Here is a 25,648-nt window from a genome sequence, read left to right on the forward strand (position 1 = left end):
ACCTCTAGAAGGGGGCGGCTCCCGCTGTCCTTGGAGGACTGTCCCTCTGGGCATGGCGTCTGCCTCTCCAGCCCACCAGACTCCTACTCTACCACTTGGCTGCTACTCAGGCAAGGCCTTGTGGTCTCACTCCTCCTAGGTGCCCAGGTTCCTTGCCGTATCGGAGGGAGGGTTTGGGATGAGCTGTGTCCTTTTGTTCCCATTTCTCCAAAGCAGAGTGGAGCCCTGCAACCAGCCCTCTCCATGGCCTCCTGAACTGCCTGAAGGAAATCCCTGTCCCCAGACCTCACCCTTCCAAAGGCTTGGCTGGTAGAAGAGGCGGAGGAGGAAAAGAGAGAAGAAAAGTGGGGAGACGAGGAAAGTCAGGTACATGCCAGTGTCCAGAGCGCTGGGCGATGGAATCTCATGAGCCAACCTGCCCAAAGCAAGGAGTTCCCCAGCACTGTGCTTGCTCACAACCACCTCTTGTTTTGCCACCTCCTTGTTTTGCTCCTCCCCAGGGTTGGAATTTTAAAAGTGCGAGTTTCGTGGAACAGGGTCCTGTCTTTTTCTGCTTATGTTACTCTGCACAGCATGGGTTCTCCACCTGGGATCCCCAGATGCTGTGGGACTACAACTCCCATCATCCATCGCCACAATGGCCATTGTAGTCCCACAACATCTGGGGACCCCAGGTGGAGAATTCCTGCTGTACAGTGATGGGCCGGTCTGTCTGTCTGTCTGTCTATCTAATTATCTAAGACGTACCCGTGGCTAATCCCATGTGTGGCAGCTCTCGCCAGAGTTTGGAGAGCTGTCAGATAGCCATGGGCACGGGGAAGAAAACAGCCATGGCGGCTGGCGGAGGTGGCCTGTTGGTGGAGCTGTGCTGGTGGGGCGAGGAGGTGAAGCTGTGCCAGTCAGTGGCTGGCCAGTGGAGCTGCGTGGCAGGTGAAGCCACGCCGGCCGACAAGAGGAGGTGGTGGGGTCTGGGTGGAGGCGGCTGGTGGGCAGGTGGGAAAGTAAGTGGCGGTGGGTGGGAGAAAAAGCCTGGGCCAAACTGGAGGTGCAGATGCTCTGCGCCCAGCCCAGCTAGTATAAATTAATCATAGCCATCATTGCAGCCATTAGAGTGCCCGTTTGATCCTGCGTCCTTTCCTCCTCCAGAGCTCCGCAGTGACCGGGCAACGCCAGAGAAGATGTGCCAAGCTTCGTCCCAGTGCCACACACCCCCGGCACTGGCCATCTGCGGTAAGGCATTTGGATTACCAATGAGCTGCCCTCTCCCAAGGTAGGCTCTTGGTCCATCTAGCTTAGCGTTGTCTACACTGACTGGCAGCAGCTCTCCAGGTCTGGGTCCTTCGAGCCTTACCAGATGCTGCCAGAGACTGAACCCGGGCTCTTCTGCTTGGAAAGGGGGTCTTCTTCCACTCAGCCTCATTCCCAAAGAGAGATTCCCACAGGGGCAGGAAATAGCTTAAGGCAAGGATTCCCAGCCTTGGGTCCCCAGATGCTGTTGGACTACAGTTCCCATCATCCCCAGCGCTGCCTCGCTGGCATACCACTAATTTGCTGTCTGAGGCGATTGCCTCATCCTGCCTCACAGAAGGGTCTCCTCTGAGTCCATCCTGCCTTAAATCCTGTCGGTTAGCTAAACAAAGATATGGACATCTCTCTGGTGGGGAGCTGGTCTTGCGACAGAGAGCCTGAATGGTCTCCTTTGCTAAGCAGGGGTTGCCTTGGTTTGTATTTGGAGGGGTGATCACATGACGTGAGCTCTGCCCTTAGCTGCGTGGCAGAGGATCTGCTTGGCGTGCAGAAGGTCATAAGAACATCAGAACAGCCCACCTTTGAGGCTGGAGGTGGCCTATAACCCTCCAACTAGTAGCTATTGATAGACCTCTCCTCCACGAGGTTATCCAAACCCCTCTTAAAGCCATCCAGGCTGTTGGCTGTCACCACATCTTGTGGCAGAGAATTCCACAAGTGGATGATGTGTTGTGTGAAAAGGTACTTCTGTTTGTTGGTCCTAAATTTCCCGGCAATCATTTTCATGGGATGACCCCTGGTTCCAGTGTTCATTTGCTGGCAGCATGTCCAGGCAGGGCTCCTGGGAAAGAAGACTCCTGCCTGAAACCTTAGAGAAGCTGCTGCCGGTCAGGGCAGACAGGACTGAGCTAGGTGGACCAGTGCTCTGGCTTTGTACGAGGCAGCGTCCTCTGGAGCAGATGGGGGTGTCTTTTGGGCCCTGCTGCCTGAGGACCTTTTCCATGGAGGAAGTGGACTCGGGACCGTCTGTAAGCGAAGGCTCTGCTCTGCCCCCAAGCTGCAGCCCTCCCCTTGCTCACTTGTTCCTAACCACCAGTGAGACTCCTTTGGCAGAGGTCTGCTCCGAGCTGGCTCTTGAATTCCACGTCCGCCTTCCTTTTGAGGCTGGATGGGGAGGAGAAACGTTGCCCTCACGCGGCCCTCTGACCCAGCTAGCTTGGGAGGCATCTTTCCAACAGTAGTACCAAGGTTTGAGGGGGAGAGCTGGTATTATCTCCTTTTGTTAAGCAGGGGATGAGCATGAATTGTTCCCTTTGCTAAGCAGGGTCCACCCTGGTTTGCATTTGAATGGGAGACTACATGTCTGAGCACAAGATGTTCCCCTGAGGGGATGGGGCTGCTCTGGGAAGAGCACTTGCATGCAGAAGGTCCCAAGTTCCCTCCCTGGCAGCATCTCCAAGACAGGGCTGAGAGAGATTCCTGCCTGCAACCTTGGAGAAGCCGCTGCCACTCTGGGTTGACAATATTGAGCGAGATGGACCAAGGGTCTGACTCAGTATATGGCAGCTTCTTCTGTTCCAATCTCTTGAGACCACATCGATGTATACTGCGGAAGTTAATTAATTAATTAATTAATTAATTAATTTAATTCGATTTCTATACCACCCTTCCAAAAATGGCTAAGGTGGTGTTAAATTAAGCTGCTCTTCTTGAAGTCTGTGGGTAGGTCTAGATATCCAGGGTTGGATTTATGGGCCAGGGTCTGAGAAGATGAGACCGTGGGGCTTTGGGACGGGCGTGAGCCCTGGCGCTCCTGCTCCGAGGAACGAACCTCTCCCAGAAGTGCTGCTTGGCCCCTATGCAAGGCGGAGTGGTGCCCAGCCCCTGTAGCCCTCTGCCGCTTGTCTCCACAGGACTCGGCAGCCCCTTGCAAGGCCTGGAGAGGTGTCTGAAGGAGCTCCCGCCCAGCGCGCGGAGCCACGCCTCTTCGCCAGCCATCAGCTCCTCCATTGGCAGCTCCCCGGACCGACTCCCCAAGTGGCATCCAGAGACCGGGAGATGGGCTAGGAAGGAGGAAGGTGAGGGCCATGAGCCGCGGGAGGAGCAGAGGGCCCGAAGGAAGGCAGAGGGCCAGCCAGCACCCTCCTCTCGGCTCTCTTGGCAGAAGATGCGGCCTCCAACCTGGCCAGGCCCCGCACGGAGCATGTGCAGACCCCCAGAGTTTCCTGTGTGACAGGGCAAGGGACCCTGGGCTGATCTCAAAGCTCCCCAGCAGTTAAGGGGCCCTCCTAGGCTGAGTTAACTGAGGGGCCCTCAACAGCTGGCGCTAGCCCGACATGCCACCTCTGGTTTGCACAACTGAGCAGTGTTGTGCAGGGAATGGTCTCGACTTAACAAGTGGTTGCATAATCCCAGGTGAGAGGAGGTGCCATAGCTCAGTGGTGGAGTGACCCTTGCTGGAGCACTGGAGTCTCTTACCAGTCGGGGTCCCCAAGATGGTGTTGGACTACAATTCCTGAAATAGAGAGAGAGCGAGAGCGAGAGAGAGAGAGCATGTACTGGGATCTAAATGTGTCACCAAAAAAGCCAGAAAGGTCCCTCATAAAATAAGCACTAGAGGGAGACCATAATAAGATAGAAATTGCTATATTTATTTATTTATTAGAAACATTTATTTATTAGAAACATTTAATATACCGCCCACTCCGAAGACTCCGGGTGGTGCACAAAAACATGCAAACAAGGCAACATTTAAAAAATTACATTCTAAATTAAAAACTAAAGTAACTAACAAAAAACAAATAGCTAAACTACAGGGCAAAAGCCTGGCGAAAAAGAAAAGTCTTCAGTAGAGATTTGAAGATCAGTAAGAAAGGGGCTAAATCAATCTGGAGGGGAAGAGAGTTCCAAAGAAGTGGGGCAGCAACCGAAAAGGCCCTTTTGCGGGTCCTAGAGCCCCGAACCTCTTGGAAATCAGGGACAGACAAGAGGGCCATCTGAGATGATCTAACCAGACAGGATGTAACTGGATGGGAGAGGCGGGTCGGTAGGTAGACAGGCGCCAAGCCCCGCAAGGCTTTGAAGGTCGGAACCAGGACCTTAAACTGAACTCGGAAGCGAATAGGCAACCGGTGTACTGACTGCAGGAGAGGTGTTACCCTGTCATATTTTCTGGCACTCATGAGGAGGCAAGCTGCTGCATTCTGGACCCGCTGCAGCTTCCCGATTGTCCTCCAAGGTAGCCCTAGATAGAGAGCGTTATAACAAGGGCATGGGTCACTGTCATGAATGCCTGCTGGTCAAGGTAAGGGCTTAATTGGTGAACCAGATGAAGCTGGGCAAAAGCACTTCTGTCTGGCCGCAGCCTCCACCTGCTGTTCAAGAAGGAGGCGCGAGTCCAAAAGGACCCCCAAATCCCAAACAAGCTCCTTTGGGGGCAGTGCCACCCCATCTAAAACAAGGTTCACATCCAGCTGTTGGCCGGTACGAGGGCTGAATAAAAGTCGTTCAGTCTTAGTGGGATTCAGTTTGAGCTTGTTTTGATTCATCCAGACCTTAACAGCTTCCAGGCATCGAGTAAGCACAGAAACAGCATCCCCAGAATGGTATGGGATGGCGATATACAGCTGAGTATCATCAGCATATTGATGAAATCTCACCCCAAACTGGGAAATGACCTGACCCAGCAGCTTCATATAGATGTTTAAAAGGACAGGGTCAAGAACTGAACCCTGGGGAACTCCATAAAGGAGTGGCCATGGGTCAGAGCATCTGTCCTCAATGCATACCTACTGGATACGCCCGCTAAGGTAAGAATGGAACCACTGTAAGACAGTACCCCCGATACCCAACCCATGCAGGTGGTCGAGAAGGATGGCATGATCGATAGTGTCAAAAGCTACTGAGAGATCTAAAAGGACCAAGAGAGGGACACTACCTCATTAAGGTCCCGAAGAAGGTCATTTTGTGAAATATATATAATATGAATCAATTAAATATACATAATATAATAAAATTGAGTCAGAGCAAGCTTTGCACCTATCTACACAAGGGAATTCTTGAGAGATAATCAAAAGAGGTAACATAATAGTAAGTATTATACATTATATTATACAAGTTGCTGCTGACCTCTTTCTTGTGGTTACTTGCAATAGTCTGTTGGTAAGATTTTTCTATATCCCCAACCAGTGTTCCCTCTACGATGTGTGCATGCTCACATGTTTTTGGATGTCCACTCAGTTAATTTTAGATCCTGCTCAGGTTGAATCGAGAAGGCCCCATTCTGAATGCAGGTGTGCACACAATGCCTTGGTACTGCCGCCCAGAACAAAACTCATTCCACACACAGATGAAAAAATTTAGAGAGAACACTGTCCCTCACTAGTTGAGCATTTCTACAGCTCCAATTTTGCTGAAACATAAATGGTTCCACCAAAACTGACAAAACAACCTGTCTATTGTAAGTCCCTTGTTTAAACTTTCTGTTTAAAGCTATGTATATGTATTCCTCTTTGGAGATACATTGGGGAGGTATGTCTTTTGAAAAATGTGAAGTAGCTTGAATAATGGCTCATTTCCTAGAATATCAAGAAATGTGAATATGTAGATGATTTATGTCAACACACAAGATGTATGTCCATTGTTACTTGACAAAAAGTCTTTTCCAACTGGAGGTTAACCGGGTCACCTTAGTGTATGCAGATGTCTTTATTATCAACTTGGTTATAGACTTCATGTGCTCTGTTCATGATATACAGTCTGTGGACTTTATCATGTATCTGATTATATTTATTATGGCATCTATTGTTGGTATATATCATTGTATTATGTATATTTAATTGATTCATATATTATATATATTTCTCAATATACTAATTTCTATCTTACTGTGGTCTTTATCTACTGGTTATTTTATGAGGGATCTTTTTGGCTTTTGGGGGGGCTACAACTCCCATCATCCGCAGCCATGGTGATCAGCTGCTGTGGATGATGGGAGCTGTAGTCCAGTAACCCTTAGGAACCCTTGGTGTAGGTGATACTCAGCTAGATGGACCGAGGCTCTGACTAGGTGGATGGTGGCTTCCTATGTATGTTCGTATGCACTTTCCTTGAAGGGTCAGGTCCCGCATCTGAGGATGCTCTTGGACCTGGCTTTGCTCCTGGATGGGTTTTTGTTCACCTGCAGCTGCTGCATCAACTGTGAGCCATTTCTGGGTCAGTCAGACCTGGGCATGGCCATGCATGTTTTAGCTACACCTAGGCTGGAGTGCTGTAACAATACTCTACATGAGGTTTTTCTGTGTTTGTGCACTTCCTGTGCAATCTTTATTGCTGAGCCATAGCAGGTGGAATGTTTAGGACTTGGGTGTTGCCCAGTGCTATGTCTGAGGCTGGTGGGAGAGCTGGGCACTCTCTGTCTGCTCATTTTCTGAAGGACTCAGCCAACACAGCACCCCCTTGCAAGGCCTGGAGAGGTGTTTGAAGGAGCTCCCTCCGAACTCACCCGGTCAGCCGCCTTCGCCGGCCATCAGTTCATCTTTCAGCAGCTCTCCAGAAGGACCCCACAGGTGGACGCCGGACACGGGGAAATGGACGAGGAAGGAGGGAGGTGAGGGCCAGGCAGCAGGGCCAGGGGCTCAGGTTTGCACCAGGGGAAAGAGAGGGCACTTGTTTGCACCAGAACAGTGTGTGTGTGTGTGTGTGTGTGTGTGTGTGTGTGTGTGTGTAGCGGGACGGAGGGGAGGTCTCTTCCTCCAGTCTGCCTGGTGGCCAGTGATGCCCCGGACTCACCATTGCCCAGGACCTGCTTTCAAATTATTTTAGAATGGCATTCTAGAGGTAATGCTAGTTTTCTTGGGAGATTCTGTGGTGGCAGTGGTTTTTATTCCACCTTTCCTTGTAAAATGCAGTTTTTATTTGGGGCTTTTAAAATAGTGGTGTGGCAAGAAGGCACATTTACACATTGAAAATAAAAAGGCAATAATGATTTAACAATTATATAGCACTTTAGTGTTCAAAGTGCTTCATGATTATCTTGGCATAAGCCTTATAACCGCTCCATAAATTAGGTGGTGGTGGTGATTATTTAATAATAACAACTACTACTACAGTAATATTTTAAATATGGTTTTTTAGATTAAATAAATAAATAGTATCGTTGTTGTTGTTGTTGTTCCAGTTTTGCAGTTTGGTACACTGAGAGAGACTGCCTTGCCTCAGGCCAGTGACTGCAGGGGTTATCAGCTTTGGGTCCCCAGAAGTCCTTGGACGACAACTCCCATCATTCCCAGCCACAATGGCCTTTGAACGTCTGGGGACCCAAGGTTGGGAACTCCTCACCTGGTGAAATCTTGGCAGGGGTGAGATTCAAACCAGAAACTTCCTAACTGGTGGTTCAGTCTCTTAGCCACACTGCTGCCCTCGCTCTTATCATTATGGCCACAGCAGTATATCTTCTGCCTCTGTAAGAACATCAGAAGCTGCTCTGTACTGAGTCAGACCCTTGGTCCAACTAGCTCGGTATTGTCTTCACAGACTGGCAGCAGCGTCTCCAAGGTTGCAGGCAGGAATCTCTCTCAGCCCTATCTTGGAGATGCTGCCAGGGAGGGAACTTGGATCCTTCTGCATGCAAGCAGACAGGTGCTCTTCCCAGAGCAGCCCCATCCCCTAAAGCGAATATCTTCCAGTGCTCACACTTCTAGTCCCCCATTCAAATGCAAACCAGGGTGGATCCTGCTTAGAAAAGGGGACCATTCGTGCTTCCTACCACAAGACCAGCTCTCCTTTGCCTTGAGGTGGTTTCGTCTCTAATCCAAGGAACTTGAGAGCTGGCAGCCATGCAGTGGGGGGGAGTCAGGCAAGAGTGGAGGCCTAACTTCCTGTTCCAGGCCAGGAGTGCCACAGGCCTCCTTTGCTTGGGCCGTCCATCCTGTGGATTGGCTGCCCATGCTTTACAAGGATTAAAAGATGGATTTGTGCCTTCATAACGTATTCCTGATCACCACCTTTTGGGATCCTTCCCTGTTTGCTTGTTCCAAATGTGCCATCCAAGAGAAGTCTTTTGGCAGCCATCCACAAGAAACCTGGCAGTGATTTGTGGCATGTACCGATACTTCTGGGAAAGTGTGATTCCATGCCATCTCTATTGTGCCAGATTAAAAATATCCCAGGGCTGATGTTTGAGATGGATGGAAGGTAGGCACAGCCTGGCATAGGCACTGATGGCATGTTTACTTGCCCAGGTTCTGTAGGACGCAGCCGAAACAGCACTCCCTTGCAAGGCCTGGAGAGGTGTTTGAAGGAGCTCCCCCCGCACTCTCACAGCCTGCCCGATTCACCAGCCGTCAGTTCCTCCATTAGCAGCTCTCCAGAAGGACTCCACAGGTGGACGCCAGAGACGGGGAAATGGACAAGGAAGGAGGAAGGTGAGAACCACTTCGGTTTTTTAAAAACAAAACACGGAACTCTCACCACATGGTGAGATTTCCTGCATTTTTCCCGTGTTTACTTGTGCTTCTAAATGTCCCCTATGTGAAGCACAAGAGATGCTATTTTAGCGGCTGCTTGTAGTCCACCTGGTGGTGGTTATCAACGTGAAGTGGCCTCTGAAAGGTACAAACCCTGGCTGTTCCCTGCATTGGTATTCTGGGCCATTGGTTTTGGTATACAGACTGAGTAAAGGACGAGACTGCCCAGCACATGCACTGAAAGTAGGTTTGCTTGCCCTGTCTCTCCAGGACTTAGCCGAAACAGCACCCCCTTGCAAGGCCTGGAAAGCTGCCTGAAAGAGCTTCCTGATACGCCACACAGCCCTTTCTTTTTGCCAGCCGTCAGCTCCTCCTTTGGCAGCTCTTCTGAAGGACACTGCAAGCCAGAGATGGGAGAATGGTCAACAAAGGAGGAAGGTAAGTTGAGGCTCGCAGGATTGCTTGTTCCGTTGATCAGAGCCGCCACTTAGCAGAGAGCTTCTGAAAGGCAAAGGAGGCCACCTGACCTCCCTTAGACCTTGACTTCCACTATAAATCAAGCAATGGGCAAAGACAACATCCGGTGCAGATACTGAAATACTTAGACCATCATATTCTGAAACGTATATGCTAAAGGAAAAAGCATTTCAAGAGGCACACAGATCTGCCTGCTTGTAGATAAACTTACTGAAGAGGAGGCTGGGCAGGATACTGCTTGGGGCACAGCATCCTGTGAATGGTACTGCTCTCAGGGAGATGGCAAAAGACCCCTTGCTACGTTTTAGGCTTGTGGGGGGCGATTAGCGAGCTTGGAAAGAGCAGTCCACCTCAGAGTAAATTTGTTCAAAGCTTTGGTCACGGAAAGAACTGAACAGAGAGGTTAGAGTACAAAAACAGAAAGAAGGTTTATTTGAAGGTTTTAGGGGTACAGGAAGCAAAAATAATGGTTAATGAGCAGCAATATTTAACTAACACAAACTAGCAAGACTAACAAGTTAAAAGGACTATTTTACAGCTCACATGGAGGCAATTGGCTTGAGTTTCTCAATTAAGTTCACTCAAGGCTGGTTAAAGAGAAATGGGCAGATTTGGATTTTAGGAGAAGCGAGAAGAAAGGGAAGGAGAGTTTTGAAAGCAGGGGTTAGCTACTACCTGGATCTGACCTGCAGAAAAAAAGCGTTGTGGCTCAGTTGTTACCGAGGGGCTTCTCTCCTCCAAGGTCGGCAGGAGAGGAAACCCAGGGACCAGGCAGAGGTCCAGGAATGAGGGGGGGGCGGGAAGGCCAGCATCTCACAGCCAGGAGTGCTGCACAGACCAGGTTAGGGGGAAACAGCTGGTCTGGAGGTGACAAGTGGGAAAGAAGCAAGAGTCAAGGAGGTGCCAATGCCAAGACTGGTGGATCCGAGGAAGAAACACCGGGTGAATCTGTGGTACAGACACAGGAGACACATGGATTGATTGTGTCTTGACTACTTTTAGGAAAATTCTTGCCCGAGGGCATTGTGCTGATCGTACCTTGAAAAGGTGGGCAAAAGGGACAACAGACTCGACAAAGCATTGTCCTATTCAAGTGTGAAGAGTGAACTTCCTTTCAGTAGAAAGGCTGAATAGGTCTAGGAGACCCGTGTAGGGAGAAACGCAATGGACACATCAAGGTTTGTCTCGTGTCTTTTCGAATATCTGGGGGTGACTAAAATGATAAACCAGATAGCTTCCCATGCCTTGAGCCAACCATTAACGTGCTCGTTAGCAGAGAAGATAACCCGCTACCTTATCGCATCTTCCTGGGGAGGTGATATCGTGACCTGATCCGTTGTGCCAAGACAGGGAGAATCCTTGACTGATCCTTGAGAAGAATAGTGCTGATTAATTCACATCTGGCATTCCTCACCTGAAAGTAACCAGGGAGGCAAGTGTAGGGAGATGCTTCTTCAGTCCAGAAGTTAAACTTGACCTGAGAGCTCTCATTCCCAGGCTACAAGCCAAGTGACCTGCCCTGTGGGTTAGCTCATGCGAATCAAAAATTGAGACCTCATGCTCTCGTGGGATCTGAGCAGCAAATGTGGGAACTACAAGCCTGTAGCCCCAAACTAGGTAGAGGCGTGCTCTGGGGTGCCTCCAAACAGGCTGTCTTGGTAACAGTCCCTAGGGTCACAGTGGGTGGAAGTCAGTAATTCTCCCCAGTGGTGAGAACTCCCTAATACATGTCCATAACGAAGACTCAAACTCTAAATAGGGAGGCAGTGCAGAATGACTGTGGAAGGTTAGGAGGTGTGTCCAGTGTTCCCTCTAAGGCAGGCTTCCCCAAACTGCGGCCCTCCAGATGTTGCTGAACTACAACTGCCAGCATCCTGAGCCACAATTTATTGTTGTAGTTCAGCAACATCTGGAGGGCCGCAGTTTGGGGACGCCTGCTCTAAGGCGTGCGCACATGCCTGTGCTCACAAGTTTTTTTAATGTCCACTCAGGTTGAATCAGGAAGGCCCCACTCTGAATGCAGGTGTGCGCACACACTGCCTTGATACCCCCACCCAGAACAAAACTTATTCTGCACACAAATGAAAAAAGAGAGAGAACACTGAGTGTGTCCTGGGGGAAATGCTGCTGATGCACACAGCTCTCTTATCTGTCCATTCCTGCTCATGTTTTCCCGAGTTTCAACCTTCTTCCCTCTTCAGGCTTTTTCTTGACTGCATAAACTGTTGAGCATCAGTGGCAAGGCCTGCAAAAAGCACCGGACAGCCTGTTTTGCATAATTTACTCCAAATCCAGGATTTGAGGTTTTGTGGAGTGTTTGTATGACAGGCCTTATGCTCTGGTGACTGGCCCTCATCTGCTACGCATGTTGTACCTTTTGCCAGCAGGGGTGTGTCTGTCCAGGATCCCACCCCTTCAAGGCCTGGAGAACTGCCTGAGAGAAATCCCAGTGAGTGGAAGGTCCCTTGCAAACTCTGTCACTGCAGCAAGCGATTTCGTTACCCAGAAGCCGAGGAGAGCAGAGGCAGCATCACGAAGGCCGTGGGCAGGAGGTAAGCATAGGCTTGGTGGAGTAGCCTGTGTGATTCGGATCCCCATCGGTGGAACTTGGCATGGTCCATCCATCCATCCAAACTGCTCCAGCATTCTTCAAGTATAAGAACAGCCCTGTGGCTCAGGCCCAGGACCCATCTAGTCCAGCATCGTTTTTCACACAGTGGCCCACCAGATGCCTCTGGGGAGTCCATAGGCAAGAGCTGAGGGCATATCCACTCTCTTGCTGTTGCTCCCCTACAACTGGTATTTAGAGGCATCTTGCCTCTGAGGCTGGAGGTGGCCTATAGCCCTCAGACTAGTAGCCATTGATAGACTTGTCCTCCATGAATGTCTAAGCCCCACAAAGCCATCCAAGTTGGTGGCCATCACCACATCCTGTGGCAGAGAATTCCGTAGATTAATTAGAAACAGGTTGCTGGACTAGATGGACCTTGGGCCTGATCCAGCAGGGCTCTTCTTAGGTTCTTAAGCTTGGGTCCTCAGCAGAAGCAAGACAGGGCTGTGTCCCGTGTCAGCACAGCCCCCCTCCAGAGACTGTTGCTGGTGACTGTCTTGTGTTTCCTTTTAGACTGTGTGAAAAAGTGCTTCCTTTTTGTCAGTCCTAAATTTTCTGGCAATGAGTTTCATGGGATGATCCCTGGTTCTAATCGTGTGTGTGTGTGTGAGGGAGAGGGGGAGAGAAATTTCTCTCTATCCACTCCCTCTTCTCCATGCATTTTATAGACCTCCATCATGTCTTTTATTGCATGGATATTTTCCTTTGTAAGGAAAATTAAGTTAAAGATAATTAACTGAAGTTTACCTTTGATAAAACAAAAAGGAGGCAAACTTTGACCTAAGTATCCCTACACTAATAAATGAATGAAAGCAGTTGAGAAGAACACAGGGCAGAAGTAAAGCTGTCAGTGCTACATTAGCGTTTCTGAGTTGTGCGACTCTGATGAGTTGATAATTGAGAGGAGTGCAGAGGGATGGTCTTAGCTGCCTGGGCCCAAGGCATCTGAGAGACTGCCTGCTTCTTCGTCATGGACCCTGCTGCTTACTGAGATCACATGAGGAGGTTCCATTACGGCTGCCACCAGCTTGTCTGTTGGCGGCCTGGGGCCGGGCCTTCTCGGTGGCTGCCCCAGGGCTTTGGAATGTGCTCCCTGTCAGTATAAGAACTTCTCCATCTCGGACTGCCTTCAGAAAACCACTTAAGACACACCTGTTTTCTCCGGCCTCCTGCGAAAACTATTTAAGAAAACCCTTTTTGTTAAAACTATGTTTAATATTTTTATGATTTTAAAATTGTTTTGAGTTTTTATTTATCATTCTAAGTTGTGTATACCACCTTGAGATTTAGGTGTTAGGCAGTTTATGGATAGAATAAATTAAATTAAAATAAAATGAATAATTGGCAGACTATCAGTATTGGCACGCAGCTGAGGCGATCCTATGCAGCCGCCGCCTGCCTCGCCTCGCCTCGCCTCTTGCCTTCATGCTCATTGTGCTTTGGAGTATTGACGATGTCAGTTTGGGTGAGCTGCCTTTTCTTTCTGCCAGGTGGTCCTGCAAGCAGCCGTCCCCCGCCCCCCGCGGGTGTCCCTGGGCCTTTCAACCCAGAAGCTGGTGTGGAGAGTTCTCCCCTTCACAGACTAATGAACTGCCTCAAGGAAATCCCCATCAAAAGGCCCAGTTACCTCAACACCCCGAGTGTTTCCTCTTCTTCCTCCAGCTGCAGCGAAATGGAGAGAGACCAGCAGAGCCCAGGGAGCGGGGCCTGGTGGGACGGCAGCCCAGGTGGGTGTCAGGAGGCTTGGGGCTGATGGTGGCCAGAGCCCCTGACAGGGGAGTGGAAGCACGGGTTGAGGTTGGAGAAGACGGGGAAATCCTGGGCTGTGCCAGTGGGGCAGCCACGGAATATTCTGGAATGGGCCAGCCTGAGCCCGGAAGAGCCCCTCTCTCATCCTCACAGGGGAGAGGTTGCTTGAAGAGGGGCAGCATCTCAGGCAAGGATACAGAGTTGGAGGAGGGAGTTGGAATGCAGAGGTGAGGAGCTCCATCCTTGGCGTGTTTCCTTGGAGTGCTTTTGTTCTTTCCAGACACGTGCCAAGGATCGGAGGTGGATGTGGCTGCCGGGCAGAAGGGGATTGGATCCTGTAGGAGTCCACTGTCTCTCCTTCCATCGGAGGAGGAAAGAGGGTTTCCTTCCACTCCAGAGCCTGAGCTTGCTGAAGCAGGCCACGGAGCGGCAGCGGCCTCCCCACTCCACGGCCTGGAGAGCTGCTTGGAAGACACTGCTGTGAGCCAGATGCTCTGCTCCAACCTCCCTCCCAGGAGCGCCAAGATCCAGGGGGACGTGGCACTGGAGGGGCCTGAGGGAGGGGTCCTCCAGTCCCATTCGGCAAGTAAGTGAGACCAGGATGGGCTTTGGTGACAGCCGGTCTGCCCAGCACCTGGGCCTTGTCTGAGGGGCCCTGGGCAGCGGGTGTGTGAGGAAGACAGACATTTCTGTGTCCTCTTTGATCCCAATCTTAGCCAAATGTCCATCCTTATAATCATGTTAAACATTTAGGGAAAGCCAGTCTAGAAATACAGTAAATATAACCCAGCTGGGGTCAGGCGAAGAAAGGGCCAGAGAGAGAGAGAGAGCCCATTGAATACTAGGCTCTCAAGAGGCATGCTGGGGGCCTCTCTCTGAATCTGCACCCGTAGAAAGACTCCTCTTGCCTGTGTGGGTAGGGAATCCTGGGGGCAAGGAGGGTCCCGTCCTATCCTCTTGGGTCTCTCTTGAACTGCTCTCCTTTCCCAACTGCACACCATTTGCTGATGCCACCATGTGAGCCAAAGGAAAGAAGGGCAAGCCAGGAGCCTCTGAATAACCTGGGGCTTTGCCTCAGGATTTGCTTTAGGAACATAGGAAGCTGCCTTCTACCGCGCCAGCACATTGGTCCATCAGTGTTGTGTACCTGGACTGGCAGCGGCTTCTCCAAGGTGACAGCAGGAGTCTCAGCCCTATCTTGGAGATGCTGCCAGGGAGGGAACTTGGGACCTCCTGCATGCAGGTGCTCTTTCCAGAGTGGCCCCCTCCCCTGAGGGGAATCTCTTACAGTACTCACACATGTAGTCTCCCATTCAAATGCAAACCAGGGCAGGCCCTGCTTAGCAAAGGGGACAAAATCTCAGTGAGTGGAGCACATTTGGACTGACAAGCAGCTCAAAGTCCATTTCTGGGCCTCCATTACCCTTAGGGGAATGTTCAGGGATCCTGCGTTTGGAGCCCTGCGGTGGAGAAGCATCTACCGATAGCCAAGGCTTGCAAAGAGGCATGTTCTCACACGCTGGGCTGGCAGCAGGATGCCCCGATTGTGCCTGATGGGGGTCCCTTGCTTGCTTTTTATGGTTGCTGGAACAGACGGCGTCCTCATTCGTGGTCCGCAGAGCTGTGCAAAGGATGCAGCGGCCAGGAACCCCACTCATTCCAGCACAGCAGCCCAAGGCACCTTTGACAGGACGCTGGAAAGAGAGGTGGAACGGAGGAGCCACCCGGAAGCTCCGACTCTTCAGAGTCCCCACACTGAAGGTGAGCAGCTGCCTTTGAGGCAGAACCTCCCGGACCCTGGAACACTTTGGGCTGGAGGAACCCGGATGGACCCCGGCAGCGACAGGGTGTCTGCTTGCCAAGTGAGTCTGGAAAGAAAGCTCTCCCCAAGCTTAGTTTAGGAAAAAGCGTAAGGGGAGATGTGAGAGACGTCTGTAAAGTTATGCATGGTGTGGAGAGAGAGAGAGAGAGAGATTTCCCCCCTCACTCACAACGCTAGAACCAGGGTTCAGCCCATGAAGCTGATGGTCAGGAACTGAGGACTGACAAAAGGAAGTTCTCTTTCACACAACATGTTTTACACACAGAATTATCTGCTACGGGATGTGGTGATGGCCACCAGCTTGGATGGCTTGAAATGGGGCTTGAGACAAATCCATGGAGGACAGGTCTCTCTGTGGCTACTAGTCTGGTGGCTGTGGGCCACCTCCAGCCTCAGAGGCAGGATGGCTCTCAATCCCAGTTGCAGGGGAGCAACAGCAAGAGAGAGGCTATGCCCTCAACTCTTCTGTGGCTTCTCAGAGGCCTCTGGTGGGCCACTGTGTGAAACAGGATGCTGGACTAGATGGGCCTCCTTGGGCCTGATCCAGCAGGGCTCTTCTGAGGTTCTTAAGCTTGGGTCCTCAGCAGAAGCAAGACAGGGCTGTGTCCCATGTCAGCAGAGCCCCCCTCCAGAGACTGTTGCTGGTGTCTGTGCTGTCTTTCCTTCTTAGACTGGGAGCCCTTTGGGGGAAAGGAGCCATCTTATTTATTTGTTTGCTTCCTTATGAAAACTGATTTTGGATCTTTTGTTGAAAAGTTAAATATAAATATCCGTCCAAGTCATAGTAGTGTTCAAGAGCTTCAGTGTTGACTTGCAGGAATGCTGAGCAGACGGCAGGCTCTGGAGAGAGGTCGGTTAACGGGTGGCAGACGGCAGCAGGCGTCCCTGGACAGCCAGACGGTGCAGGGTAAGGTGCAGTCAGAGGGCCCTGGGAGGGGATGGCTGGCCAGCCCTTCGAGCAACCTGGGGTATTGGGGCCCCTCCCCGTGACCCTCACATTCTTAGACCTGAGCTGCATGCATTTCAGATAAGAGCATAGAGAAAAGGCAGAGGGAGAGATGGGAAGCATAAGAACAGCCCAGCTGCTGGATCAGGCCCGAGGAAGCCCATCTAGCTCAGCATCCTGTTTCCCCACACTAGCCCTGCACCAGATGCCTCTGAGAAACCCACTGGCAAGAGCTGAGAGGGGCAGGCCCTCTCTCTTGCTGTTGCTCCCCTGCAATTGGGATTGAGAGGCATCTTGCCTCCGAGGCTGGAGGTGGCCTGTAGCCCTCAGACTAGGAGCCACTAATAGACCTGTCCTCCATGAATTTATCTAATCCCCTTTTAAAGCCACCCAAGCCGGTGACCATCACCACATCCCATGGCAGAGAATCCCATAGATTGATTATGCGCTGTGTGAAGAAGGACTTCCTCTTGTCGGTCCTAAATTTCCCAACCTTCAGTTTCATGGGCTGACCCCTGGTTCTAGTGTGGTGAGAAATATTTTTCTCTCTGTCCACCCTCTCCACTCCATGCATAATTTTATACACCTCGATCATGTCTTTCCTTAGTCGCCTCTTTTCCAAGGTGAAGAGCCCCACATGCTGTAGCCTTGCCTCATAAGGAAGGTGCTCCAGGCAGCTGGGCATGAGAGTGAAGAGGATCAGTCAGAGAGGAAATGTCCCGTGGAATAGGTGGGCTTTGAGGATGGGTTTGGAGCCGTGTTCCAGATGTTATTGACTACAGCTCCCAGAACCCCCAAGCAAAAGCTATTGCAGCTGGGGATTCTGGGAGATGTAGTCAACAACATCTGGGAATCCCTGTTAGAGGGAACACTGGTTTGGGGGATGGGAGGAGTCAAGAGCTGTTGGGGCTGGGTCGCGAAGGCTCTTGCTCCCTGGATTTTCTGGCCTGTGGTCAAAGGAACAGAGGAAGCTGCCTTCTACTGAGTCAGGCCCTCGGTCCATCTAGCTCAGTATTGTCTTCTCAGACTGGCAGCGGCTTCTCCAAGGTAACAGGCATGAGTCGCTCTCAGCTCTGTCTTGGAGATGCTGCCAGGGAGGGAACTTGGAACCTTCTGCATGTAAGTGAACAGGTATTCATCTTCCCAAAGCGGCCCCCTCCCCTCAGGGGAACATCTTCCAGTGCTCACACAGGCAGTCTCCCATTCAAATGCAAACCAGGGTGGGCCCTGCTTAGCAAAGGGGACAGTTCATGCTTGCTGCCACCAGACCAGCTCTCCTCTCATCCCCACTTGCTGAGGGAGTCTTGCTTTGCTCTGCATAGAGGTGGCGACAGAGAGCAGCCCCCTCCAGGGCCTGCTGAGGTGCCTCAAGGAGATCACGGCAAGGGGCCCCAGTCCGCGCAGCCTCTCGGCCAGCAGCACACCTGCCAGTGACGCACGAGGAGAAGCCAGGCACAAGCCAGCGGAGGAGGAGGCAGAGGCGGCAGCTGAAGCTGGGAGAGCGAGCCGGGAAGGTGAGCCCCAGAGCAGGCACTGGTGAGGGGCAGGGTGGGGCCTTGTCCCCTGGCTCTGGCCTTCTGGAGATGGCCAATGCACACTCCAACATGGAGCGAGCACCTGAGAGCCAGAAGGCGTCTTGGGGTGCAAAGGGCCTGCACTCCTGTCCTTTCCACTCCTTCCGGCAGGTCTGGGCAGCAGTCCGAAGGGAAGGTCTGCAAGCAGAACCAGTCCTGCCACCTCACCCTTGAGGAGCCCACCGAGGGAGGCCGTGAAGGGGAGTCCACCCCTGGAGGCTGGCCGGGGGCCCAGAGGTGAGCAGACGTGGCCTCTGGCCAAGCAGGAGCCGTGGCTTCCCTTGGTGCCCCTTGGTGTGGCAGCCACGCTCACCCCAAGAGGGCCACCATGGCGGCAGCCTCTGCAGTGTTGCAAGGGATTCTGGGGGATCCTTGTCAGGTCAAGAGGTGCAGCTGTTTGGGGCCTCGGTGGCTGTGGGCATTTGGCCACCTGCTTGTTCATATGGCCCCTTTAATATCTTTAACATGGGGCCTAGAGGCCATGTTCTGTGTATCTGGGGCATCATCTTGGCCTGGCTGTACTGAATACTTAAACCAGGGGTTCCCAACCAGTGGCATTCCAGATGTTGCTGAACAACAACTCCCATCATCCCCGGGCACAATAAATTGTAGCTGAGGATGATGGGAGTAGTAGTCCAGCAACATCTGGAGTACCACTGGTTGGGAAGTCCTGCCCTAAACAGTAGTGCGGTTAACTGCACAGCTCTACCTGACGAATGGGCAGCCTGCAGGCCGCGCAGCTCTTGGGCAGAGCGGGAGAGGGAGGAGCAACCCAAGCTGCCTCCTTTGGTGCCCCCCAGCTCCTTAGGACCAGCTGCTACTGTCCCTAAACCACTTGCAGATTTTGTGCAAACAGTTTCTTGAGCCAATCAGACATTATAATAGGTGCAAAGAAACACTCTCTAGTTCATGCAGGTGGTGCTTCTTCCCCTCAGGATTCACCCCCACAAGCAGCCCTGTCTGTGGGGTGAGGACCTGCGCAAAAGAAGTCGTTGGAAACGGAAATCTGTGTGTGTCGAGTCCGAAGTCTCCTGCTCACAAGTTCAGTGCCCAAAGACGAAGCGACTCCAGCCCAGCCAAGAGTGGCATGAAAAGATCACCCGTGGCAGGTAAGATGGAGAGGCTGGACGCAAACCAGGAGGGGTGTCTGGAATGGTGGTGGCGGGTGTGGAACTGCTCCAGAAGAGAGAAGGAACATGCTGCCATACTCACCGGTATTGGATGTTCACTGTGGCTTGGGATACCTTCTGTAATTTTGTTCTACTGCGTTGGGAGACTTTTCGTAGACTGGTTTTTGCAATTTTTCCTTTCACAGAAAGGAAAGAACCCTCCCCCACCAACCAGAAAGCATGAAGGGCAGGAGCCCTTGATTTGGACCAACTGGAAAGGGTGGTCCTTTCCAGGAGGTCCTTCCTAGGATTCATGATGCACTAATTAAGTCTGATGTGCGGGCAGAGTTGGTTGTTCCTGTTTGAAAAAAGAGATTAACCTGGGCTGCGTATATTCTGCAACTGCACTCAACAAGCACAGAATTCTGGGTGCAGAATTTCTTATTCTGAAAAAATCGCAGCTTTTATTTAAAGCAAACCATAACAAAACAGCAACTTTCTAGCCCTTATGTCTGGTAAGGGTGGTCTTTGTCTGGTAAAATCTCAGGAGTCTGAGCAAGATTTCCAGGGATGGGGCTTCCGTGCCCTCTGTCTCTTTGCCTCTCGTGATGACTACCAGAAGTAGAAGGTGTAATGCAGACTAGGACAGGAGCAGCCTGCTGAAAGGTGGAACTCTCCTGTTGGAAACAACTTGGTCTAGCTTTGGGTGTGTGGGCCTCATGCTTATGCTGGCCAGCATTTGTCAGTACAGACTTCAGTTGCAGTGAAAGGTGGTTCTGCATATTTTAAATGTTGGTGCTTGTTGCTCTCCTCAGCTTTGAGTTGGAGAAGACCATACATCTAAACACATACACAGATAAATCTGCATGCCTTTGCAGGCCACAGGGTTTCTTCTTCAGGACTGGGGTTGCTCTCGAGCCGCCTTGAATGTAGGTGGAGAAGGATGGAGAATAAAGCCCCCTAACGGTAACTCTTGTGTCCTTCTCTTCGTCCTCTGATTGCAGCAAGGGGAGATGACTCCCCAGCTCCGGGTGCCGCATCCTGCAGTTTCCAGCCACAAGGTGGTCCTAGGTTGGACAATCCACCCAAGAAAAGGTGCCCCAGCCTGGACCCCACTCTGGCCCCCTGTGGCTGGGGGAATGGGCAGCCGCCTCCTCCGGAGTGCCGGGCAGAGGTGGGTGGCCTTGGGCCTCTGCTGTCCCGGAAGCTGGACCATCTCTCTGCGGACATGAGCGCCATCTGCAGGGACGTCTCCCGCTTGCAGAGTCACATGGACAGGCTGGAGCAAGACGCCCGGGGCTGGGTCCTCGAGCTGGCCACGCTCCACATGGAGAACAGGTGCCTCAGCGAGTATGTGCGGCGCATGGAGGGCCGCTGCCGCACCCTGGAGAACCGCTCCCGGCGCAACAACTTGCGGATGCTGGGCTTGCCGGAGGGCCTCGAAGGCAGCGACGCGGTCTCCTTCTTGCAGAAGAGCCTTCACGCCATGCTGGGGCTGCCCCTGGAGGCCCCGGCCCTGGAGATCGAGAGCGCCCGCCGGGTGCAAGGGGGCATCTCCTGGGACCCCAGTGGCAGGCCCCGCCCCCTTGTGTTCCGCCTCTTGCGCTTCGCAGACAAGACGGCCATTTTGCAGGCGGCCCGCACGCGGCCCCTCAGCTATGCTGGTGCGCAGGTCACCATCTTGCCAGACTTCTGCTCCTCGCTCAATCAGCGCCGCAGGATCCCGTTTGGGGGAGTAAGGAGGACCAGGTGGGCAGCTGACCTCTGCTTTGGCCCGCGACACTCCTCCTGGTGGCCTGGCTGGACGCAGGGGCTACGGGAGCCTCTGGCCAGCTCGGGGCCCCTTGCAGGAGAGAGGGAGGGGGGCAGAGTTCCTAAAGGGCCAGGGGCAGAGAACTGGGCCACAGAGGCATCAGCGGGCCAAGTGCACCATGGGGCGTGCCATTCTGCACACAGCGCTGAGCACCAGAACCTGTGAGGCGTGGCTTCCCCAGGCATTTCAGTGAAACCGAGGAGAAATGGTGCTTGGTTTCTACCAGTGGGCTAAACTTCCTGTTCCATTCATTGTATTCAGTAGCAACACCCTCCCCACTGGGGGAGGTAGAGGAGGCCCGTGGGGCTGCTTGACCCTGGCCCCCTTGGTCTGAAGCTCTCTCTCTCTACATGAATTGGTTGCACACTGGAAGAATGGCTTTGCCGCTTGGTCCCAGGTGTTGGCTTGTGCAGAACTCAAAAAGTTATCGTGGGTCTCCTGCTTGGGTGCTTCTGTTCATTCTCGGCAGGGAAGTCCCGGAGGGTGCTGAGGGCTGGCTGCTCGTCATCTCCCACCCTGGGACCTTCCCTGTGGGGCCCTGGAGGTTCCTTCCCTCCTTGCTGCTGACTCATCAACAGATAAGAGGTTGACGACATCACAGGGATGCGCATCCAGTCATATGGGATTGCAGCCTCATGGTGCTGGGGTGGCTAGAAGGGGCTTCTTGTCTGCTCCACTAAGTGATCAGCTGGAAGTGACATTTCTCTCTGACAAACACGTCATGGCACTGGTATGGCACCCCCTGTTATGCACAGTTACTACTGGATGGCTGTTCAGAAATGCCAGCTACAGCCAGACAGGACAGCCAGTCTCCTTACAGCAGTGGGACCACAATTTCAGCCCTCCAGTTGTTGTTGGACTACAACTCCCATCACCCCCTGCCACAATGATCTTTGGCCACTGTGGCTGGGGATGAAGGGGGTTGTAGTCCAACAGCAGCTGGAGGGCCAAAGTTGAGCATCCCTGCCTTACAGCTAGGGATGTGCACAAAACTGGTTTGCCCAGTTCGGTTTGGGTTCGAACTGGGAGGGGGAGGTTCAGACTTGGTTTTGCTCGAACCCTCCTGGTTTGGTTCAAATTAGAACCATTTTGAACCGGTTCGAACCTCCAAAAGTGGGTGGGGTGGTAGTAAGCACCCAGGGGTGCTTACCACCCAAACCCCAAAGCAATCGGACTCTCGTACGATTTTTTATGAATTTTTGAAATATTTTTAATTTTTCTTATAGGGTACAATGGGACTTGAACCAGCCTATTATCCCCTATTGTGGAACACCCACGAATGCCAACTACCAACCAAACCCTGAAGCAATCGGACACTCCTACAATTTTGTATGAATATTTGAAATATCTTAAATTTTCTCATAGGGTACAATGGGACTCGAACCAGCCCATTATCCCCTATTGTGGAGCACCTAGGGGCACAAAAGTGGGGTGGGTGGTAAGTACCCAGAGGGGTGCCTACCACCCACTATACCCCAAGGCAATCGGACACCTCTGATTATTGGTGAATTTTTAAAGTATTTCTGAATTCCTCATAGGGAATAATGAGGATTCCAGAAAATGTATTGCTTCATGTCGAGGGGAAAGGGTGGCCTAGAGCAGAGTGTGGTGGGTGGTAGTTCCCAAGGGGGCCAAGGAAGCTACTAGAATTATTTGGAAGGAATTGGGCAAAGGGTTGATTTTTAAATGATTTTTGAAATTTACGCGTCCTTAAGGTTTTTCTCCATTGGGAAGAATTGAGGTTTCAGCAGCCCCATAACTGCACTTGGGAGGTGTTGGGGTGGCCCAGAGTGAGTGGTGGTGTAGTTCAGAGAGAGTTCCAGCCACCCCCATGGGTTGCTAACCCGTGGGGTACTGTGTTCTGTTGTTTCTGAGGTGTTCTGAGTGTAGATTCTCTGGTAGCAAATGAGATTTTCAATGACAAACCATGAATCCACTCTCACCCCACTTTTGTGCCCCTAGGTGCTCCACAATAGGGGATAATGGGCTGGTTCGAGTCCCATTATACCCTATGAGGAAAAAAAATTCAAACGTTCATAAAAAATTGTACTAGTGTCCAATTGCTTTGGGGTTTGGGTGGTAGGCACCCAAGGGTGCCTACTATCACCCCACCCTCTTTTGGAGGTTCAAACAAGTTCAAATCACTACCCCCCCCAGTTCGGTTCAGATTCGAACCTGCAGCTCGAACCTGTCTGGTTCAGTTCTAATTCGAACCATCAAACCGAACTGGTTTGAATTCGAACCGGTTTGCACATCCCTGCTTACAGCACAGGTGCTCAGCCTTGGTTCTTCAGATGTTGGGGCTATAGGCTCTTCGGGATTGTGGCTGGGAATGATGGCCATTCTAGTTCGACAACATCTGGGGACCTAAGGTTGAGAACCCGTGCCTTACAGGAATGGCTCACCCAGAGCTGAATGGACTCTCCCTTCGTCTGTAGCCTTCTGGGCATAATCTGAAGAGCTGGTTTTGAGCGACAAAAGCCTTAGATGGTTCAGATCCAATATGCCGGGAGGGGAAGGCTTCTAAACATATTTGCTCAACGTATTCTTTACACAGATGCTTCTTTACACAGAGCAACAAGGACATGCAGGGCAGCGTTCTTGGGGCTCTCTTCCGCCTGAGGCTCACTAGACTCCATGTTCCGGAAGCCTTTTGGAGGCAAGCAGAGATTTCTCGGTTTGGGCAGGCATTGGCTGTCTGGGGACAATTCAGGGTTGAAGTATGTTTTGAAATGTGTCACTTTTATATTTTTAATGTATTGTTTTTATAATATTTTATATTGGTATTTTGTTCCTATATGGTTGTCAAGCCACCCTCAGTCTTTGTGGATAAGGTGGGCCATAAATATGAATAAAGACATGAACACGGAAACACAATGCTAAGTGCCTCTGCAGGTATTATTTTGGAGGATGCTCCTTCCGTCTGCCCAGTTCATGCCGGCTGCTTTATGTCCAGGAGTCTGTTCCCCGCGCTCCCCCTCCCCAACTGAGGGCAGTCCTCTTCAGTGGAATCCTGCGGAGAGACCCCCGGAGTTCTCCTCCTGTGCTCTGCTTTCTAGAGAGGAAGAACGAGCAGTGGGTGGACTCTTGTCTGGTCTGCTCCATTTGTGAATCCAGAGGCAGAGCAGCTGCAGAGTGGGCCTTTGGGCATGCCAGATGCCAGGCTGCAGCCTGTCTTGAGGGCATCACCAGGGGCATGTTCTCTGATCTGTGTCCTCTTGGGCCCAAAAGCATCCTGTAGATGGCACAGTGGTAGGTTGCCATGTTCCATGGCAGATGGTAGCCAAATCCGCTTCCTGAATCTAGAGGGAAACCAGCGCATGTCTAGAACCCCAGCTCCCCACCCTCCTCTACATGCCACCCTCAAAGGTGTCATCCAGGATGAGGCTTCATTGTTGCTTTCAGGCCCAAGACACACACGGCACTGCTCTGGGGTGTCACATTTTTTCCTTTTTTCACATGGCTCCTCTGCTTTAGCAGCTGCCCAACTGGCAGCAAAGCCAACAAGCAATGCTTTGCATTTCTCCATTGTGGAGATGCAGCAGTGTCTGCTATACTTGTTGAATGTATTGCACAGCTGTTAAAAGCACAGGAGCACTGCCAAGAAAAAAGGTGGCAACCTCACACCCATAGTCTCCCCAGGCCTTGAGTTCCCTCAAGTGGAAGAATGCCACTTTTATGCCCTATTTAAGCCTGGGGGTGGGGATGGGGCCATTGAGACAATCTGAGCTGACACAGCCTGTGACATTTTCCTCTGCCCGCTGCGCCAGGCAGCTTCTTGGCTGGTGCACCTGATTGCAAAGGCAGGCTGAAGGCCCCCACACGCCCCCACCCCCGGAGTCAGGGTCTGCTTATTCCCATAAGCCAAACCAAGGTCACTTCTGCGGCACCTACGGTAGGAAAGTTTAGCCCCCACCCTGGGGTTTCCAGTTCTGTAGGAGAGACAGAAACCCCAAAGATACATCACATGAGTTAGTTCATAGAAATTGATTTTAAAATGTATGCGATCATCTGCCCTCCTGCTTAGAGTTTAGGGGAGCTTATGCATTCAAGGAAGAAAACGTTAAGGGCTGGAAATGCCCCTGAGTCCCCACTCTGCAATGAAGACATGCTCCTTCTGCAGCCCCAGAAAGACCTGCATTCGAGCCTAGCTGCACAACAGCTCTCCCCCTTGGAAACCCCTCTTGGCACCCAGTCTGGTGATGGAACTTCCTTTCTGTGCTGGCCAAGTGCGGGGGGGGGGGGAGGTTTACTTGTTGAATAGGAAGGCCATGGTGGTGGGGCATTGTGGGAGCCCTGGGTTTGGGCCCACAGTCGGAGCTTGGGCTCGTTCTCGGATCGGAATTGGGGCCGGAGGAATGCCCAGCCAGGGTAGGAGAGTCGTGGGTGCTCCCAGTCTATGGCTGTGTGAACCCAAACATCAAGGGAGGAGGACAGCATGATTGTGTGGGAGCCAGGAACTGTGTAGGAGCAGTCGCACGGCCCACACACATGCTGCTGGCCCTAGCATTTCACTGAGGATGGATGAAAAGCTGCCCTACCCAGTGTCTGGCTTGCGCACAGTCACTCTCTTCTCCTTCTCCTCCCTCCTCAGTTCCTTTTTTCACAACTGAAGTCTGCACCCCTTACAGGAAAAATGCGACTATTATCATGCCCTTACACAAATCTATGGTGCGGCCCAGTGGCGGAGCCTGACCCCCAGTGGCTGCAGCCCCGCTCACCCTGCCGCATGCGTCTGATGTCAGATGCGAGGGGGCATGGCCTGGCTCCCAAACTGAGCCCCGCAGCTCCCTTCGGGAGGGAGTGAATCACACCGGCGCAGGGCCGGCCATT

The 25,648-nt window shown here is 52.0% G+C and overlaps 1 protein-coding gene across 9 annotated transcripts in view; it reads left to right on the plus strand.

The window, feature by feature from the left end:
- KRBA1 (KRAB-A domain containing 1) overlaps positions 1 to 23,692 on the plus strand; it is a 61,851-nt gene extending 38,159 nt beyond the window's left edge. For 3 of the 9 annotated variants that reach the window (XM_053259667.1, XM_053259674.1, XM_053259670.1), the window contains 15 exons: positions 217 to 366; positions 1,147 to 1,230; positions 3,162 to 3,326; positions 6,683 to 6,856; positions 8,490 to 8,672; positions 8,985 to 9,152; positions 11,576 to 11,743; positions 13,293 to 13,529; positions 13,832 to 14,137; positions 15,145 to 15,312; positions 16,191 to 16,280; positions 17,642 to 17,833; positions 18,005 to 18,130; positions 18,829 to 19,002; positions 20,007 to 23,692. In XM_053259667.1, coding sequence (XP_053115642.1) covers positions 217 to 366; positions 1,147 to 1,230; positions 3,162 to 3,326; positions 6,683 to 6,856; positions 8,490 to 8,672; positions 8,985 to 9,152; positions 11,576 to 11,743; positions 13,293 to 13,529; positions 13,832 to 14,137; positions 15,145 to 15,312; positions 16,191 to 16,280; positions 17,642 to 17,833; positions 18,005 to 18,130; positions 18,829 to 19,002; positions 20,007 to 20,980 — 3,359 coding nt within the window. In that variant the 3' untranslated portion in view covers positions 20,981 to 23,692. The remainder of the gene's footprint in view (positions 1 to 216; positions 367 to 1,146; positions 1,231 to 3,161; positions 3,327 to 6,682; positions 6,857 to 8,489; positions 8,673 to 8,984; positions 9,153 to 11,575; positions 11,744 to 13,292; positions 13,530 to 13,831; positions 14,138 to 15,144; positions 15,313 to 16,190; positions 16,281 to 17,641; positions 17,834 to 18,004; positions 18,131 to 18,828; positions 19,003 to 20,006) is intronic. The other 6 variants (XM_053259668.1, XM_053259671.1, XM_053259669.1 and 3 more) reach the window with 6 other exon arrangements.
- Positions 23,693 to 25,648: the final 1,956 nt, after the last annotated feature.

The sequence above is a fragment of the Hemicordylus capensis genome, chromosome 6, assembly GCF_027244095.1.
Source record: "Hemicordylus capensis ecotype Gifberg chromosome 6, rHemCap1.1.pri, whole genome shotgun sequence".
NCBI classification, from domain to species: Eukaryota; Metazoa; Chordata; class Lepidosauria; order Squamata; family Cordylidae; genus Hemicordylus; species Hemicordylus capensis.